Source organism: Anomaloglossus baeobatrachus, chromosome 5 (assembly GCF_048569485.1).
Source record: "Anomaloglossus baeobatrachus isolate aAnoBae1 chromosome 5, aAnoBae1.hap1, whole genome shotgun sequence".
In the NCBI taxonomy this organism is placed as follows: domain Eukaryota; kingdom Metazoa; phylum Chordata; class Amphibia; order Anura; family Aromobatidae; genus Anomaloglossus; species Anomaloglossus baeobatrachus.
Genome location: NC_134357.1, coordinates 24153448 through 24173947, shown reverse-complemented (window position 1 = coordinate 24173947; position 20500 = coordinate 24153448). Strand labels below are relative to the sequence as shown.

The window sequence follows — 20500 nt, the reverse complement described above, 5'->3', positions numbered from 1 at the left end:
ATAATGAATGGCGTTATGTAGAGATACCGCGCAGAACAGATGGCCGGAAGCATCCTGGTGCAGGAGACATGACAAGGGGGTCCCTTCTGTCTCTGGATCTCTACCCACTATCTTGCTTTGACATATCCTGGTGTAAAGATTAGGACAGAAATAAGGAGAAAGAGGCTCAAAAGTTTCCAACCCTTCTTGGACCATATGATTTCACCCTTGAACCTGTACCCCACCCATGCAGAACCAGAGCGTGCCAAGCCTCTGCTCAGGGGCCCCATGGAAGCCACAGGTTCGCTGGTATATATGTCCTGACTGCCAAATGTACTAGGACGGCCTCTGATTTGTCTCTGTGGGAATAAAACATGTCTCCAGTGCCCAAAGCTCAAATTTAATGGCTAAGCTAGGCAAATCCAGGAGGATTCAAAGTGCACGATTTGCATAGTATTAATGGAGCGGCCTGTCGTTGCGTGCCGTCCTCTACTGCTCATTTTACTTGCTTTGACTGAATCGGATGAACTGGGGCTGTGCGTCCAAAAATGAAGCTGACATGGACACAAAGATGGACCAGACCGCCTAGGTCAGATCATCGACATGTATAGCCTCATATCTATGAAGCTATAGATGGTGGTCTCAGAAGATCTGTGACTGATGAAAGTTAGAGGATCCATGTTCTAATAAAACAGTGGCGTCCACCAAATTGTTGGTCTTCAAAAATTGACCTCCCTGATAATAGCTATCACTTAAGGTACTGGTGAGTCTCAAAATCCTGTTCTTGATGAGTCAAGGTCTCTATCTGATGGAGCCAAGTAGTTTGATCTTTAATGGACACTCTAATGTGCAAACTGTATGGGGTCCTTAGGATAAAAGGGTCCACAAATACCTTAGTAGTCAAGGGCAGGACTTACCCATTGGATGGTTCTTCAGAAGCCCAATGGAAGCCAGGGATTAAGGTACTGAATATCAGGATATCAGTGACTATGACACTAAACCAATGGACTGGTAAACTATAGGACATCCATGGCTAGCTAGGGCACTAAACTACTGTAAATCAGGTGTGAAGCCCCGGGGACGCTGTGTCGGTGCATTACCTTCAGGGACTCCACGTAGATGGATCTGTCTGGTCACAGGTAGGAAACCTTCTTTGTAGTTTGTCGTGACGCCACTCTCAGATTTGCGGTCAGTGGGGGACCGCCACTGCAGGTTAAGGGATGCCTGGGGCTGATGGTGGGTGCAGCCAGTTGTAGTAGCCTCCTGAGAGTGAGGCAAGCCCCAGGGCCCTGTGTAGATGTGTAGAACTACAAGGCGCAGAATGACTCAACACAGGCAGGATGTCTTTCAGGGTTTTTACTCACAGTTGATGGCAGGGTGAGTGACCCGGGCGTAGCTGGGATGAACCAAGTGGGAACCAGGTGTCCTTCAGGCTGACTTGTGAGGGTGACTACTAACTCGCCTTCCTTAGCCCTTGGTGGTTTGGGGTAACCCCGACTTTGAGTCCCTATGGGGGTCACCCAGGGAAGATGCTGCAGCCTCTCTCCCCTTCGTTTGCCGTTTGCTTGTCGCCTGGACCAGGCCACTCCAGCTGCTTGCCTCCTGTGACCTATGGGCCCTAACTGTGGCTACGTGGCTGCGGCTTTTGTGGTATTATGGCGTGGGCTTTGAGAGCCCCACACCGGCAGGTTTAGCAAAAGAAAGCTGGATCTATCTCCGCTTCGGGATCTGCCGCCCGTTTGGGCCTGGTACTCTCTAGCAGTCTCCTTACTTCCCACTCCGTTGCTCTCTCTCTAGCTGAAGATGGATTTCGGGTAGCACTCCTAGTTGACCGTTCTCCCCCGTCGGTAGCCACTGCGCGGACGCTGTCAGACTACAGCAGCCCACGGGATCTGCTCCTCACTCGAGCTCCCTGGACTCTGCACTGCACCGGCTCACATCCGGGACCTTCACTGCTGCTCCTGTCAGAGCTTCACTTTCCTGCTCCTCACTCCTCCACACTCTGCTGCAGACTCTAGACTGTTTACTCCTCCTTCTATTTTCCCTTTTGTGCCTGCCTACGCCACCTAGCAACCAGACTCTCTTACCACACCCCTTGAGAGGAGATGGAGGCTTTTGGCCCCCTCCACTATTCCAGTGAAGGTGAAGGCTTTTCCCCCTCCTGGGATCCCCAGGGGTCCTCTCATGGGTACATGTGTGAGACCTGATCACTATGCGCCTGTGTTCCACACCCCGGTCAGCCTTCTGGATTACCTGTGTTGTACTGTCCCCAGCATGGGTGCAGTACTCAGTGGTGCCTGACCAGGTCAGGGGCGCCACACAGGCACTAAGGAATTAAATCAGTAAGAAACCATACCAATGGACACCAAGATTTTAGGCACTAAATCACTAGACATCAGAAACTAGGCCACTAAAATCGTGTAGTGAACCACAGGACACCAGGGACGACTCAGGCACTAAACACCTGGACACCAGGGTATAAGGTACTCAACCACTAGAAACCAAGGACATAGGCGGGCTTTGCACGTTGCGACATCGCAAGCCGATGCTGCGATGTCGCACGCGATTGTCCCCGCCCCCGTCGCAGGTACGATATCGTGTGATAGCTGGCGTAGCGAACATTATCGCTACGCCAGCTTCACGCGCACTCACCCGCCCTGCGACCGTCGCTCTGGCCGGCGACCCGCCTCCTTCCTAAGGGGGCGGGTCGTGCGGCGTCATAGCGACGTCACACGACAGGCGGCCAATAGCGGCGGAGGGGCGGAGATGAGCAGGATGTAAACATCCTGCCCATCTCCTTCCTTCCGCATATCCTACGGAAGCCGCAGTGACGCCGGTAGGAGATGTTCCTCGCTCCTGCGGCTTCACACACAGCGATGTGTGCTGCCGCAGGAGCGAGGAACAACATCGGACCATCGTGTCAGCGTAATTATGGAATTCGCCGACGCTACACCGATGATACGATTACGAAGATTTTGCGCTCGTTAATCGTATCATCTAGGCTTTACACACTACGATGTCGCATGCGATGCCGGATGTGCGTCACTTTCAATTTGACCCCACCGACATCACACCTGCGATGTCGTAGTGTGCAAAGCCGCCCTAAGATAGTACTAAACCAATGGGTTAATAAACCATTGTACACCAGGGACTAAAGTACTAAACCACCTGGCATCAGGGACTATGGCACTAAAACAAAAGGGTAACACATGATGGGACATGATGGGACACCCTGGGCTAAAGCTCTAGACCTATAGACACCAGGAACAGAATATTATAAAAAACCACTAAAAACCAGGGACTATGGCACTAAGACATTAGACAGCAGTAACAGGCACGAAAGTACAACCCTAAATGCCAAGAAAAGTTATGACAATGTGTAAAATATAAAGAAGACAACAATCCAATGGTTTGGAAATCTCTTATTACAATATTTTATTCACCGCAGAACATAGAACAGATCAGAAGTTGAACGCTGGATATTTTTCCATTTCATTTGCAAAAATGTACTCATTGGCCCATTAACTAACGCATTGGTTTAGAAATTGATGGCAGCAACTCATTTCAGGAAAAAAAAAAATGATGCTAATGAAAAACAGCTGGAGGGTCAATTTTCAATTAAGTCACATGACTGTGTATAAAAAGAGCATGATAGAGAGACATAGTCTCCCAGAAGCAAAGATGGTCAGAGGTCACCAATCTGTGAACAACTGCGACTACAAATTGTGGAACAATTTCAGAAAAATATTCATCAACTTCAATTGCAAAGACTTTGAATATTCTCCATCTACAGGACATGATATAATCAAAGATTTTGGAGAAATTCATGTGCGCAAGGAACAAGTCAGTATTGGGTGCTTGTGATCTCGGGCCCCAGGTGTCACTACATTAAATCCAGGTATAATTTGAACGTGCAAATCTCTGCATGAGCTCAGGAAAATTTTGGGAAATCATTGTCTGTGATCACAGGTTGTCGTGTGATCCACAAATGCATTTTACAGATTTATATGATGTAAAGAAAAAGCCAAATATCAACACAATCCAGAAACACTGCCATCTTCTCTGGGCCAAAGATAATTTATAATGGAGTGAGGAAAAATGGAAAACTGTTCTGTGGTCGAATTAAATCAAATGTGAAATTCTATAAGGAAACTTTATGTCCTGCAGACTCAGGAGGAGAGGGACCATCCAGCTTGTTATCAGTGCACAGTTCTGTATCTCTGATGGTCGGGGCTGCATTAGTGTCTATAACATGAGCAGATTACACATGAAGGACACAAACAATGCTGAGCATTACATAGAGGTGTTAGAACAACATTTGCTCCATGCAGACAATGTCTATTTCAGAGAAGACCTTGTATATTTCAGCACGATAATGGGGAACCACATACTGCGTCCATCACAGCAGCACGGCTCCGCAGAAGAAGAGTTCTGCTGATGAACCGGCCGCCTACAGTCCGGACCTTTCACCAATAAAAAATATTTGGCACATTGTGAAATGAAAAATCCAGCAAAAAAGACCCTGAACTGTGGAGCAGCGTTAATCCGATACCAGAGAAGAAAGGGACGAAAACTCCAGCAAGTGTCTCCTCACTTCCCCAAGTCTATAGACTGTTGTAAGGCTATGTGCCCACGTTGCGTCGAGGTATTTTCAGTTCTAAATGCATCCTCTGGCAGAAATGGTATTTGCCAAAGTTGCTTTTGACCACAAAAACGCTATAAATACGCTTGCGTTTTTGCCGCGTTTTTGCCGCGATTTACATGCTTTTTCATTGTTAAAAGTCAGATGCGTTTTGATGACAAATACACTGCTAAATAAAGTTATAACATTCAAACACTATGAAAAAATGGGAAAAAAATGATAACAAATATCAAGATTATAATCATACACAAAATAGCTAATTTTATTAAAATGATAAATGTTTGTTAATATTTATGTATAAAATAATGTTAAATTAATGTTTTTCTTAATTTTAATTGTTGGACTATGTGTGTGTGTAAAGGGACATATCATGCCTTTAATATAATGTCAAAAACGCAGGCAATTAAATTGTCAAAAACGCTTGTTTTCTGCATCCAAAAAGCATGTAAAACGCTAGGAATTTGATGTAGAATGCGTTTTGCATCTTCTCATTGACTCTAATGTTATCAAAACGCAGCTCAAAGGGCAAAAACAATTACATGCTGCTTCTTTAAACGCTGGGTTTTTGCCCAAAAATATGCAAATTAAAAGCAGCGTTTTGAACAGCAAAGTGCGCACAAGAAATCCCTATTTCCCATAGACTTTGCTTGGAAATCAAAACGCATGCATTTTGACATTAAAACGCTGCAGTAGAAAACGCTGCGGAAACGCAGGTAAAAACGCAACGTGTGAACATGACCTAAGACGAGGAGGAGATGATGCACAATGGTGACGAGGCCCGGACACAACAATTCTTAGATATGTCGTTGCCATCAACACAAGTTATTTTTTTGAAATAAAAGGGAAAAATGTCCAACGTTCAACTTCTGATCTGTTCTGTGTTTTGCTGTGAATAAAATATAGAGATAAGAGATCTCCAAATAATCACATTCTGGTTTTCTTTACAATTTACACAGCGATACAACCTTTTGGCAACTGGGGTTGTATGAAATCACTGGATGCCATAGGCTGAGGCGGGCTTTACACGTTGCGACATCGGTAACGGTATATCGTCGGGGTCACGTCATTAGTGACGCACATCCGGCGCCGTTACCGACATCGCAGCGTGTAAACCCTAGGAGCGACGATCACCGATCGCAAAAACGTCAAAAATCGTTGATCGGTGACACGTCGCTCCATTGCATAATGTCGTTGCTGCTGCCGGTACGATGTTGTTCGGCGTTCCTGCAGCACCACACATCGCTGTGCGTGACGCCGCAGGAGCGAGGAACATCTCCTTACCTGCGTCCACCGGCAATGCGGAAGAGAGAAAGTGGGCGGGATTTTCCGGCCGCTCATCTCCTCCCATCCGCTCCTATTGGCCGGCCGCTTAGTGACGTTGCGGTGACGCCGAACGCACCTCCCCCTTGAAGGAGGGATTGTTTGTCAGTCACCGCAACGTCGCCGACCAGGTAAGTGCGTGTGAAGCTGCTGTACTGATAATGTTCGCTATGGCAGCAATCACCACATATCGCAAGTGCGATGGGGGCGGGTGCTATCACGCTCGACATCGCTAGCAATCACTAGTGATGTTGCAGCGTGTAAAGTACCCCTAAAGCACCAAACCACTGAGTTTAAAACAAACACTGGCCACCAGGGACTATGGTACTAGTCTTATGGACCTTAGTAACAAGGGTACTAACCATTGACCATAGAATAGGGCATCATTAATTCTAGGCCCATGATTCAGGGATTTGTACACCCTTAGGTGTTCCGCTTAGAGCCATTACCATATCTTCTTGGTTGGACCCACCAGAGACCCTCTACTGTTTCCCTCAGAAGACCCCTAAATATTATTCTCTGGAACAGGTGGAGGTCGTGTGTATTTCTGAGCCAAGCTTGAAAAATTATTTGTCACTCACAAAATCAGGAAATTAATTTTACAATGTCGGGATGTTACCCTGTCTGTGTCATGGGCCTTGTGAGGCAAATCCCGGGATATGAAGATGAATTATGACTTCCAGTCATAATCTCTCATCACTCCATGGCAGTGCCCCCTCCCTTCTTGTTCTCAATGTCCACCATCTGGGAAGGTGTCACATCCCACTTACACCTCCAACAGCCATCTCCTGTGATATGGAAATGAGATGATGTGGGAACAATGGACACAGGATGACTCCCTGCCGTGACCCTGTAGTAGGGGCTGCTATCTAATTAGCAAGGCTATGGAAGTATCCAGACAGAACGACTCCAGTAAAAAATGGTTCATATCTCGCAAGCCATATTTCCGATAAATATGGCAACCATAAAAATGGTGTCTCCGCATGCGGACGATGCTGGCACACCCTTTTTTATGGGAGCAGGACCTGGGGAAATACCCCAGGCGTGATATCAGCCAATGGGGAACTAGTAGACAAGTCATGAGTCCTCTCGTTCCGTAGCTAAATTTATAGCTGTCACAATGAGAGCGTCGGCGTCCGCCTACGACGCTCCCAGGCCAAGTTATGGCCATATTCCATGTTGTGGATTTTGTCCATAACTCCAGCCAGGGGTGGAGCAGTGCTCCCTCTGAGGTCACTAAGGTAGGAGGGGACCTGGATTTGCCCAGGTTGATAACCCTACTTCGGCCATTTTCCAGTGTTCTTTCGCTGGGGGTCACGTGTAGGAAACATCTGTGGGAAGGATCCTAGAAACCTGGCCTACAGCGCCCCCCTGTGGCCAGACGCACAAGGTAACTGCTGGAACTGTGTATGCCTGTTTGTAACCCATGCTTTGCTTGTAACTGTACTCTGACATATGTATATTCTGTAGATTCCCTATTGTATATATTGTAGTTTCTAGTGTGCTTTAGGCTGATTAAATTATATAATTAATCTTGGGCTGTTCTGTTATCTCGATCTTGAATCCCACGTCTGTGTGTTCGGCTAATAGTTACCGTGAAGCGGTTGGTGGCAGCGAGTTTGTGCCAAGGATTATTGTGGGGAGGCCAGTGAGATTCGGGGAGGTTTTATATATTCCGCCCGCGGAGGTCGGGGGAATATATACCCTACTCTCACCGGGGACCCTTCAATAATCGGCATAAGTAGTATAGCGGCCTCCTTGCTTATTGTCGGGCAATTCCATAATTGGCCTGACTATAAGAGGGGCGCTAGAGAGCGCGTCACGTGCTCTGTCTGTCGGTCGGGAGGTATAAAGGAGGGGTGACCCCCACTTGTTACCCCCCGATTGTGACGTACTGGTAGCCAGCGCGGGGATTTCTGAGTGACCCCCCCGGTGGTTTGTGACATATTGGTGGCAAGCGGTGGGATCGAGATAATAGTGTGTGTGAGTGTGAGACCCATACTCCCAGACACTAAAGACTGCCTGCAGCAGCTGTGGCTGCTGGGGTCTTCAGACCAGACCAACACTAGAGTGTCAGAGTGCAGATACTGTAAGGTGTGTGGAGGCATCAGGTGTCAGTTCTGTATCAGTGACCAAAGTCTGCAACAATGGCTGAGAGCACCAGGAGCAAAGCCAAAGGAATGGCCGATGCTCAGGCCAGAGACGATGAGGAGGTTGTCCACGAGCCCTCCAGGAGCTCGACGCCAGAAAACCGTTCTGCAGAGGACAGCGCCCAACCTGGCAATTATGGACAAGATGAGGAGCAGCTCACCCAAGGGTCCTCAACGAGCCAGATGCCAGCCCTCCGCTCTGCAATGGACAGTGAAGCACCAGGCTCCGCAGCGGGCCGCAGATCACCACGTGCCATTCCACCGAGCCTGGGAGGCTCGGATAGCCTTCTTCAAATGGCTATGGCCCTTCTCCAGGCTGGAGACCGGGATACCTACGAGATACTCATGGCCGAGCGTGAGCGACAGGCAGCGCGTGACGCTGAGGCTGCGGAGCGGCAAGCAGTGCGTGAGGCTGCGGAGCGGCAAGCAGCACGTGAAGAGCGCCAGGCAGAGCGTGACTACCAGCTGCAGCTAGCTCAGCTCCGGCCCTCATCAGCCACACGTGACCTTCAAGACACCAAACTTCCAAAGGTCCGTGTTGAGGACTTCCCAGTGCTGGAGAAGGACGGAGACTTGGACTCTTTCTTGACTGCTTTTGAACGGACTTGCCTGCAGCACCATCTGGACAAGGACCAGTGGGCCAAATACCTGACCCCCCGTTTAAGGGGTAAGGCCCTGGATATCCTTGGGGACTTGCCTGCTGAGGCAGATCAGGGCTACGACACCATCAAGCGGGCCCTGATCCAACAGTACAACCTCACTCCAGAGTCCTACCGCAAGAAGTTCCGGAGCCTACAGAAGGGACCAAAGGACTCCTGGGCTGACCACCGGCGGGCACTTGCCCGAGCTGCCGACCACTGGACCCAAGGCCTGCAGCTTTCCACCGGACCGGAGATCCTGGACTTGTTCATCACGGAGCAACTCTTGTGGAACTGCCCTGAGGATCTCCGCCAGTTCATCCGAGACCAGAAGCCAAAGGGGTCCACGGCTACAGCTGCCCTGGCCGATGACTACACCAACAATCGGGCTCCTGAGGCCAGGAGAGCAGCCACCAGCAGCACCTGGAGAGGGGGTAAGATGAACTCTGCGACTGCCCCACCTGCCCCTAGACTGCAGGGGGTGTCCCCCTCAACTCCCCTCTCCAGGCCCGTGGCAGAACCAAGACGGTGCCACCAGTGCAACCTACCTGGACACTTCAAGGCCATGTGCCCTCAGCGTCCCAAGGCCCCGGCTCCGTCCCCGTCCCAAGGGCCGCCCAAGGTGTATTGTGTGGGTGGGGGTGGTGGTAGGTCCCTGGACAGCTTCCAACCTGTCACCGTCGGCCGGTCTGTGACCATGGGACTGCGAGACAGCGCCTCGGAGGTGACTCTGGTGCGGCCTGAGATGGTGTCCCCCCAAGACTTGATCCCTGGAAAAACCCTCGCTGTCTCCGGGATTGGAGGCATTGACCCGGCGCTGCCTGTTGCTGACATTTATGTGGACTGGGGCGCAGGGCGAGGGGTGAGGGAGGTGGGGGTAACTGATCGGATCCCCGCAAACGTGCTACTTGGGACAGATTTGGGGCAGATAACCTCCCAGTTTGGGCCCCAACCAAGGGCTGAACCTTCAGCCAGTACTGACATGCCTCCGGACAATGTTAATGTGTTATCTATGAATGATGTAAGGGAGGAGGGAGTGAACTCTGATATTTCTGCTTGCATAGACACCATAGACACACACACAGCTGCAGCTGTGACAGGGGAGGGGGTCAGAGAAAGGTGTGACAATGCCTCTACAAGTAATCAGCCAGTGAGCTGGGATCTGTTGCCCTCTGCAGGGATAAGCAGAGAGCAGGGTGCTGCAGGGGGAGGACCAGTGTGTGGGGTGGGGGCTACCACAGCAAATGTGGGGTCCCCAGAGATTTCACAGCGGGGTTCTGTTGCTGCAGGAGGGGAACAGGCAGGTGAGATTGGGGCCGGTCCAGGAGCGGAAGTGCTCCCAGGTAAGATCTCGGTGCATGGTTCCCCCACAACCGGGGTGTCAGGAAGCCAGGTAGGTCTGCCTGAACCGGCGACTTGGTCAGGAACGGAGGAGGAGCAGGCACGACCCACGGTCGCAGCGGCTGTGGCCGCTGTCACCCGCAGTGGGAGTGCTGGAAGCCAAGGGGCCTCCCAGAGGTCCGATAGCTCTTCCCCTTCTGACCCAGTGGCAGCCGAGTCAGGTGGAGGCCAGGACACAGGTCCCGGGGTACTGACCGAAGATGTGACAGTCTCGTCGATTCTGGCCACATCTAGTCAGGGGTTTCAGGCAGCGTTAGAAGCTGACGACAGCCTGAAAGCTCTTAAGGAGCAGGCGGCACAGCCTCCCTCGGACTCGGACCCGGAGCGAGTGGTCTGGGACCAAGGACGGCTGTACCGGGCCACGGTCCAGCAGGGTTCACCGGAGGCGTGGCCCAGGGACCGACAGTTGGTGGTACCCTATCCGTTCCGGACGGAGTTGTTGCGGATCGCACATGAGATTCCGATGGCCGGACACCTAGGGATCGCTAAGACCAAGGCCAGGTTAAACCAGCATTTCTACTGGCCAAAAATGGGGGCCGATGTGGCTGCCTACTGCCGTTCGTGTGAAACCTGTCAGAGAGTGGGGAAGGCGGGGCCACACCCCAAAGCCCCACTGGTATCTCTGCCAATCATCGATGAGCCTTTCAGGAGGGTGGCTGTGGATCTGGTCGGCCCGCTGGCCATCCCCAGCAGCTCCGGGAAACGCTTCATACTGACGGTAGTGGACTATGCCACCCGGTACCCGGAAGCAGTGGCCTTGTCGTCCATTCGGGCTGACAAGGTGGCCACCGCATTGCTGGAGATTTTCTCCCGAGTGGGTTTTCCCCAGGAAATGCTCACTGACCGGGGGACCCAATTCATGTCCCAGCTGATGGAGGCCCTCTGTAAGCAAGTCCAGGTGCGACATCTGGTGGCCAGCCCGTACCATCCACAGACTAATGGCCTGTGCGAGCGGTTTAATGGCACCTTAAAGCAGATGCTTAAGATGTTGGTCGACTCCCATGGGCGTGACTGGGAGCGGTATCTCCCACACCTGTTATTTGCTTACCGGGAGGTTCCACAGGCCTCAACAGGATTCTCACCGTTTGAGCTCCTGTACGGGCGACGTGTGCGGGGCCCCCTGGCTCTGGTGAAAGAGGCTTGGGAAGGGGATTTGGCCACCCCTGGAGTGTCGGTTATCGAGTATGTCATGCGCTTCCGGGACAAAATGCAGGCCTTGACGCAACTGGTACACGACAATATGGCTCAAGCCCAGGCCGATCAGAAGCGTTGGTACGACCAGAACGCTTGTGAGAGGACCTACCAAGTGGGTCAAAAGGTGTGGGTACTGGTCCCCGTACCACAGGACAAGCTTCAGGCAGCCTGGGAAGGCCCATACCTCGTGTACCAGCAGCTCAACCCTGTGACGTACCTGGTCACCCTGGACCCTGCCCGTGGAAGGCGGAAGCCCTTCCATGTGAACATGATGAAGGCACATCATGAGCGGGAGGCATGTGCGCTCCCCGTGTGCAACCTGCCCGAGGAGGGAGAAGCGGAAACCCTCTTGGATATGCTAGCCCAGGTTAGGGCAGGCGGATCCATTGAGGATGTGGAGGTTGGCCACCAGCTCTTGGAGGACCAACGGTCCCAGCTGTGGGCCACCCTACACCCCTTCCGGGGGTTGTTTACCAACCAGCCCGGAAGGACTAACTTGGCTGTCCATCACGTGGACACTGGGGATCATCCCCCGATCCGGCGTTCAGCATATCGGGTCTCCCTGGAGGTGCAGCAACACATGCGCCAGGAGATTGACGAGATGCTGAAGCTGGGGGTGATCCAGGCATCCAACAGCGCTTGGGCCTCGCCTGTAGTCCTCGTCCCTAAGAAGGACAGAACCACTCGGTTCTGCGTGGACTACAGGGGGCTCAATGCTGTCACGGTCGCCGATGCGTACCCAATGCCACGCATCGATGACCTGCTCGATCAGTTGGCCGGGGCTCAGTACCTGACCATCATGGACCTGAGCCGGGGATATTGGCAGATCCCCCTGACTCGCAAGGCCAGGGAACGCTCTGCCTTTGTTACCCCATTTGGACTGTACGAGTCCACGGTGATGCCATTCGGGATGAGGAATGCCCCTGCCACCTTCCAGCGGATGGTCAACACCCTGCTCAAGGGACTTGAAGGGTACGCGGCCGCGTACCTGGATGACATTGCCGTCTTCAGTCCCACCTGGGAGGACCACCTAGAGCATCTAGCACAGGTGCTCAGGCGGATCCACCGGGCAGGTTTGACCATCAAGCCGAGAAAGTGTCAGCTGGCCATGAGCGAGGTCCAGTACCTCGGTCACCGGGTAGGTGGGAGAACACTGAAGCCCGAGCCTGAGAAAGTGGAGGCCATCGCATCCTGGCCCACCCCCAGGACCAAGAAGCAGGTGATGTCCTTCTTGGGGACCGCTGGGTACTATAGGAGGTTTGTTCCATGCTATAGTAGCCTGGCAAAGCCCTTGACGGACCTCACCAAGAAGAAGCTGCCCTCTGCAGTCGATTGGACAGTGGACTGCGAGACAGCCTTCCGGGCCCTAAAGGACGCCCTGTCCAGCCCGCCCGTGCTACAGGCAGCCGACTTCACGCGGCCGTTTGTAGTACAGACCGACGCCAGTGACTTCGGCCTCGGTGCGGTACTCAGCCAGGTGGACTCTGCGAGCCAAGAGCACCCAGTCTTGTACCTGAGCAGGAAGCTGTTACCAAGGGAAGTGGCCTATTCCACGATGGAGAAGGAGTGCCTGGCCATAGTGTGGGCCCTGCAGCGTCTGCAACCCTATCTATACGGGCGCCACTTCATCGTGGAGACGGACCACAATCCCCTCAGCTGGTTGCACACCGTCTCTGGGACGAATGGGCGATTGTTGCGATGGAGCCTTGCGCTCCAGCAATACAACTTCACCATTCGCCACAAAAGGGGCCGTGACCACGGTAACGCAGACGGGCTGTCCCGACAAGGAGAGGTCGCGGACGGGCGCACGGGGGAACACCGGAGTGTGCTGCCCCCTAGCGCCCTCAAAAGGGGGGAGGTGTGAGGCAAATCCCGGGATATGAAGATGAATTATGACTTCCAGTCATAATCTCTCATCACTCCATGGCAGTGCCCCCTCCCTTCTTGTTCTCAATGTCCACCATCTGGGAAGGTGTCACATCCCACTTACACCTCCAACAGCCATCTCCTGTGATATGGAAATGAGATGATGTGGGAACAATGGACACAGGATGACTCCCTGCCGTGACCCTGTAGTAGGGGCTGCTATCTAATTAGCAAGGCTATGGAAGTATCCAGACAGAACGACTCCAGTAAAAAATGGTTCATATCTCGCAAGCCATATTTCCGATAAATATGGCAACCATAAAAATGGTGTCTCCGCATGCGGACGATGCTGGCACACCCTTTTTATGGGAGCAGGACCTGGGGAAATACCCCAGGCGTGATATCAGCCAATGGGGAACTAGTAGACAAGTCATGAGTCCTCTCGTTCCGTAGCTAAATTCATAGCTGTCACAATGAGAGCATCGGCGTCCGCCTACGACGCTCCCAGGCCAAGTTATGGCCATATTCCATGTTGTGGATTTTGTCCATAACTCCAGCCAGGGGTGGAGCAGTGCTCCCTCTGAGGTCACTAAGGTAGGAGGGGACCTGGATTTGCCCAGGTTGATAACCCTACTTCGGCCATTTTCCAGTGTTCTTTCGCTGGGGGTCACGTGTAGGAAACATCTGTGGGAAGGATCCTAGAAACCTGGCCTACAGCGCCCCCCTGTGGCCAGACGCACAAGGTAACTGCTGGAACTGTGTATGCCTGTTTGTAACCCATGCTTTGCTTGTAACTGTACTCTGACATATGTATATTCTGTAGATTCCCTATTGTATATATTGTAGTTTCTAGTGTGCTTTAGGCTGATTAAATTATATAATTAATCTTGGGCTGTTCTGTTATCTCGATCTTGAATCCCACGTCTGTGTGTTCGGCTAATAGTTACCGTGAAGCGGTTGGTGGCAGCGAGTTTGTGCCAAGGATTATTGTGGGGAGGCCAGTGAGATTCGGGGAGGTTTTATATATTCCGCCCGCGGAGGTCGGGGGAATATATACCCTACTCTCACCGGGGACCCTTCAATAATCGGCATAAGTAGTATAGCGGCCTCCTTGCTTATTGTCGGGCAATTCCATAATTGGCCTGACTATAAGAGGGGCGCTAGAGAGCGCGTCACGTGCTCTGTCTGTCGGTCGGGAGGTATAAAGGAGGGGTGACCCCCACTTGTTACCCCCCGATTGTGACGTACTGGTAGCCAGCGCGGGGGATTTCTGAGTGACCCCCCCGGTGGTTCGTGACAGGCCTGATGAGAGCTTTGCTTCCTCGCGGAGGCCTGCTGTCACCACCTTCCCTGACCTCTCAATATTTTCAGTCTCCTTCCCTCTTTGTCTCCGCAGAGTTGTCAAGATGGGGGAGCTTGAGGAGCTACGTCAGGAAGCAGAAGCTCTGAAGAAGCAAATTGCGGTAGGTCACCCGCCTTGTCTGAGGCTACATCGCTTTTGTTTTGTTTGTTTTTCCTTCAAACTAGGGCTTTTTTAGTCTCATACAAACTGTCTTTTCAGGAAGAGTTTACAGCATGCTCGTTATCATCAGAGGCAGGATTACAATAATAGACAACACCTCTATTCACAGCTGAAAACACAAGATCCACTGATAATAATAATCATAATAATTGTGACAATCACTGTAACGCTTGCGGCCGGCGTAAGGGCAGCGAGCGGGATTACTGACCCATGAGGGGACCCGGGCTTACCATTCAGTGGGAGGGGCTTAACTTAATGCCTACCGAGAGGCGAAGTATTAGGGTAGTGGTAGTGACCGGGACTGTGGAAGCTGACCCCCTGGTTAGGAGACGGACTCAGGTACGGACACAGGCGCAGGCGGTTACCGGTAAGGTAACCGGGGCACACGGACAGGTATGGTGGGCACAGCAGGGACAGTGGGGTATATGAAGGCAGACTCAAGTACAGGACAGTGACACAAGGGTAATGGGTCTTGACAACTAGTTAGACAGACAGGACATTGACTAACTGGGAACGTTACACAGGCACCTTCCCTAATGGGAGGATGCCTTAAATACACAGTGCCTCTCAGCCATAAGATAAGGGGCCTTTCCTGGAAATAGCGTGCCTGTCCTTTAAGAGGAGGGTCAGTGCACACGTACAAGGCACGTTCCTGGAGAGCCTGTGCCGTGTGCACAGCCCCAGGGAGAGGAGATGACAGCAACACACGTGGACGGCCGGGGAGTGTGGGGGCGGACGCGACCTAGCCGGGGCTGTGAATAAGTCGGGGTGCCTGAAGTAATGCCGGCACTACAATCACTATGGGATAGCTAACCTAAGCTAACCCTCAAGCTAAGGTGCCCTATGCTATCCCTAACCTCAAGGATACTCCTGATGGTGGAGAAGCCTGAGTCTCCTTCATGGCCCTGTTTCTGACCAGTCCTGATCTGATTTCCCCTCCCCCCAGGAAGGGATGGGACTGGAGTGAGTTGAAAACCACAGATAAAGGCAAACAAGGGAAAACACAGCAGGCACACACAAAGGTAAAGACAATAAGAGGATTAGGAGGAATAACAAGAGCAAGAAGTCACCATACAACATGAGTAAACGCCACAACAGCTCCGAACAATAGGCACAATTAAGCACAACTTTCAACAGAGAGTCTGGGACATCTCACAGACTGATATAAAATAAACTATAGCTGGCATGGGTAGAAGGATTCAGCCAGCATAAATAGGAGGGAAGGAGATGTGAGACGTCTTCCCACAACATGTGATTAAAGGAGCAAGCAGACCTGCACAGATTAACTCTTGCTAGCCTGCCTATGAATCAGCACACAGCCGGTCGACGCCTGAGTCTGCCTGTGTAGATCCCAGGCACCAGAGAAACTATCGAACAGAGTGTCAGAATCTGCAATCTGAACAGAGACCAATGCGGCCATGACAATCGGCAAAGATTGTGCAAAACTTTGTGTAACTATAATAATATCTTTGTTTATAGTGCCGACATATTCTGCAGTAATTTACAATTCAGGGGCAAAGCAAAATAAGACATTACAGAGTAAACATAATTACATAATTAGAAGAGGAGTGAGGCTCCAGCTCGCAAGCGGAAAGTCTGAGGAAATAGGGGAAGACAAAAAGATTAAAAAAGTGCTTGTTGTGTACGGTCCGGCCATTATTATACTATATAGGGGCATTCACATAACAATGGCCATCAGCCGGGATCTATAAGAAAAGATGCAAAGTGCTACCGAGTGCATGGAGGGTGTAGGAGCAAATGATAAAAGGGACCAGATTCGCAGGAAAACCTATTAAGCAAGAACAGGGAAGAGTTAGATTAGTGGAGGGAAGGGACAAGACAGTCTAAAAAATAAATTTAAGAGTGTGTATATTGGGATTACCGATCTCAGAAGGCAATATCACAGCTTACCTCCTCCCCCTCCCATCACAATGACATCTGCACATGCACATTAGATGCTGCAATGCAACAGATAGGATCAGGGGGTCAGTCTATTTCTGCTAATGCACATGTGTTGTTTCCTAAAACAACAGGAAGTTAGAGTTTATAAAAGCCCCAGTGGCCAGTCTGAAAACTACAAGATTTTTATTATGTATTTGTTTTTTAGAAAGAATGTGATATGTAAAAAAAAAATAAATATTTTTTTATTCCCTTTTAGTCAAATATTTTATTCTGGATCAGTGCAGCATAAAAATGATTAAATGGTCTCGGCTGAAGTTAAATTTTGACTTTTTTAGATACCAAATTATTCCCAAACATGACAAGTCTAAAGGCCCCGTCACACACAGAGAAAAATCTTTGGCAGATCTGTGGTTGCAGTGAAATCATGGACATATTGTTCCATTTGTACACAGCCACAAACCTGCCACTGATTGTCCACAATTTCACTGCAACCACAGATCTGCCACAGATCTGCCACAGATCTGCCACAGATCTGCCACAGATCTGCCACAGATCTGCCACAGATCTGCCACAGATCTGCCACAGATCTGCCACAGATCTGCCACAGATTTATCTGTGTGTGTGACAGGGCCTTAAGACTTTTTCCCAACAATTCCATGTCCTATCTCAGGGGTAGAGACACCATTGATACATCCTGTGTAGCCGCACATTGGCCTAAGAGGTAAAGGTTTGTGCATTGTGATGCGCTATTGGACTGCAAAGGACCCATATAATATCAGGTCCTGTTCTGTCTGTGTCTGCCCCTGTCCTGCATGGTTCTCACCCTGTCTACTTGGCCATATCTAGAACGTGTAACTAAATCCTCCTTCTAAGATCTGTGGGCTTACACTAAGTAGGGTATTCATTAGTAGTGATGAGCGAGCACTACAATGATCGGGCAGTGCTCACTCATCACTAGTTACAAGTACCAAGCACCCGAGCATGGTAGTGCTCACTCATCACTAGTTACCAGTACAGAGCACCTGAGCATGGTAGTGCTCGCTCATCACTAGTTACGAGTACTGAGCACCCGAGCATGGTAGTGCCCGCTCATCACTAGTTACCAGTACCGATCACCTGAGCATGGTAGTGCCCGCTCATCACTAGTTACAAGTACTGAGCACCCGAGCATGGTAGTGCTCGCTCATCACTAGTTACGAGTACTGAGCACCCGAGCATGGTAGTGCCCGCTCATCACTAGTTACCAGTACCGATCACCTGAGCATGGTAGTGCCCGCTCATCACTAGTTACAAGTACCGAGCACCCGAGCATGGTAGTGCCCGCTCATCACTAGTTACGAGTACTAAGCACCCGAGCATGGTAGTGCTCACTCATCACTAGTAACAAGTACCGAGCACCCGAGCATGGTAGTGCCCGCTCATCACTAGTTACCAGTACTGAGCACCCGATCATGGTAGTGCTCACTCATCACTAGTTACGAGTACTGAGCACCCGAGCATGGTAGTGCTCGCTCATCACTAATTACGAGTACTGAGCACCCGAGCATGGTAGTGCTCGCTCATCACTAGTTACGAGTACTGAGCACCCGAGCATGGTAGTGCCCGCTCATCACTAGTTACCAGTACTGAGCACCCGAGCATGGTAGTGCTCGCTCATCACTAGTTACGAGTACTGAGCACCCGAGCATGGTAGTGCCCGCTCATCACTAGTTACCAGTACTGAGCACCCGAGCATGGTAGTGCTCGCTCATCACTAGTTACGAGTACTGAGCACCCGAGCATGGTAGTGCCCGCTCATCACTAGTTACAAGTACCGAGCACCTGAGCATGGTAGTGACTACTCATTAGCTCATCTGATGGAGGATCTTGGCCAACACTAGACCTGTGCTTACAAGTACATCACCATATGGGATAACACTATTTGGATCCGTAGAAGGACACTAATCTTCTGCCTAAAGTCTTACAACTTGCAATAGTAAGGTCGTTCTTCTGTCTCCGTTGTCCTCATAGAGCTTTATTATTTGCTTTCAGGATGCTAGAAAACAATGTGCAGACACCACCCTGGAACAGGTCAGTCCTTTCTGGGTCGGGAAAACCCATTTCTGTTGTGTTCCCCTAGTAAAAAGTACTGAACTCTTACAACTTCTCCCCTCAGATCACATCCGGGTTGGAGGTGGTTGGACGTATACAGTTACGCACTAGAAGAACGCTGCGTGGTCACCTGGCGAAAATCTATGCAATGCATTGGTCGACTGACTCAAGGTACTGACTAATGGTCATTTCTAGTGGTCAGCGCGTGTTGGGGGTTGTAGTATTCTATATAAAGAGGGGATAATAGATTTGTTTCAGTTCCTATATATGACTATATGGTCTGTTGTGTCACACAGGCTCCTGGTCAGCGCCTCCCAGGATGGAAAACTTATTGTCTGGGACACATACACAACAAACAAGGTGAGTCTGGGATAGGTGCCATCCTCTACAATTAAACTGAAAGATGGCAGATGACAAGTGATGAGCTTCAAAGGAGGCTTCTGGTGGACCTCATAGACCCTTGTGGGCCAAAGTCCTTACTATGGGGTCAGAATCAAAATTTTTTACTTTTCAATCTTTAATGAAATAACACTTTTATTTACTGCTCGTAGCCAAGGAGACCGACCACCTCTGTTTAGCTTGTAAGCACCACACCGATCCTGGCCAGCTTAAAAACAGTGCTACAAGCTCGGTAGAAAATAGCTAGTAAGCGCTGTGCATGTTCTGCGGTCTAGCAACAGCGGTCGGTCTCCAAGGTAACGAAATGTAAACACAAGAATGGCTCAAAATTTTAATAAGCAGTAAATTGCAAATGTGCTTGTTTTTACAAGCTCTCCGATCTGAGAAGACGGGAATAACGTTTTAATTTATAACTCACGGGACCTGATATTTGATGGATTTTCAGATGTTCCAGATTATCGCAGCGATCCTCCTAGAAGAGGAAAAAAGCTTAAAGGATTTTCCAATTTTCGGTTAATAAAGTTTAATCAGTATATAAATAAGTCCTTAAACTGTCTATTATACTTTGGTGCATATTTATCCCTACACTTATTAGTTGGCTTACTTACTTACTTACGGACCAGAAATTTCCACCACGATTTTGGAGCGCGGTCTCACAACAGACTACGCCCAGCCTTTCTACTAGACCATATGTGTAGAAAGGCTAGGGTGCTAGGGTCTATACTTTCTCTACTAGACCATGTGTCCTGTAAAACAAAAAAATTCAGAAGATTTGGCATAAAACTGCTTAAAAAGTCACAAAAAAGCTTGTGAAATTCACAAACTGTACAACTTTTGGAGATTTTACGCCAGTCCCAGGCAGATCCAATGAAGAATTAAAACAAAGTAAATACCAAAGTTGGGGAACTTTCCAAATGTTGTCATTCTGATTGGAACGGTATTTTACCGTAAATGTTGATGTTTTTTCGTGCACCTCCATCCATTCTGCTCCATCTGAGCTGCGCCCGTCCCAAACCTCATCACGGCTTCCGCCCTCTTCTAGGTCCACGCTATCCCCCTGCGATCTTCCTGGGTGATGACCTGCTCCTATGCACCCTCCGGTAACTTTGTCGCCTGCGGTGGTTTAGATAACATGTGCTCTATCTACAATTTGAAGACGCGCGAGGGAAACGTTCGGGTCAGCAGGGAGCTGGCGGCTCACACAGGTCAGTGCCCCCCCCATTATACTCCATGTACTAGATTATTAAAGGGGTGTTCCCAAAATCGAAAAATGTAGCGCCTATCCAGACCACCAAAACACTTCTGTAACTCTGCATTTCATTTTCTCAATATCTCACCAGTTACAAAATCTTTGCTTGATCCCAATGAATGGGAAAGTTCTTGAATTGCAGTTATT

The 20500-nt window shown here is 50.3% G+C and overlaps 1 protein-coding gene across 1 annotated transcript in view; it reads left to right on the top strand.

Moving 5' to 3' along the window:
• The window catches only part of GNB3 (G protein subunit beta 3), a 57920-nt gene that overhangs the window by 15923 nt on the left and 21497 nt on the right, over window positions 1-20500 (top strand). The window contains exons 2-6 of the mRNA XM_075348293.1: window positions 14587-14653; window positions 18646-18684; window positions 18770-18876; window positions 19002-19065; window positions 20147-20309. Of these exons, the coding sequence (XP_075204408.1) occupies window positions 14597-14653; window positions 18646-18684; window positions 18770-18876; window positions 19002-19065; window positions 20147-20309 (430 nt within the window). The 5' untranslated portion in view covers window positions 14587-14596. The remainder of the gene's footprint in view (window positions 1-14586; window positions 14654-18645; window positions 18685-18769; window positions 18877-19001; window positions 19066-20146; window positions 20310-20500) is intronic.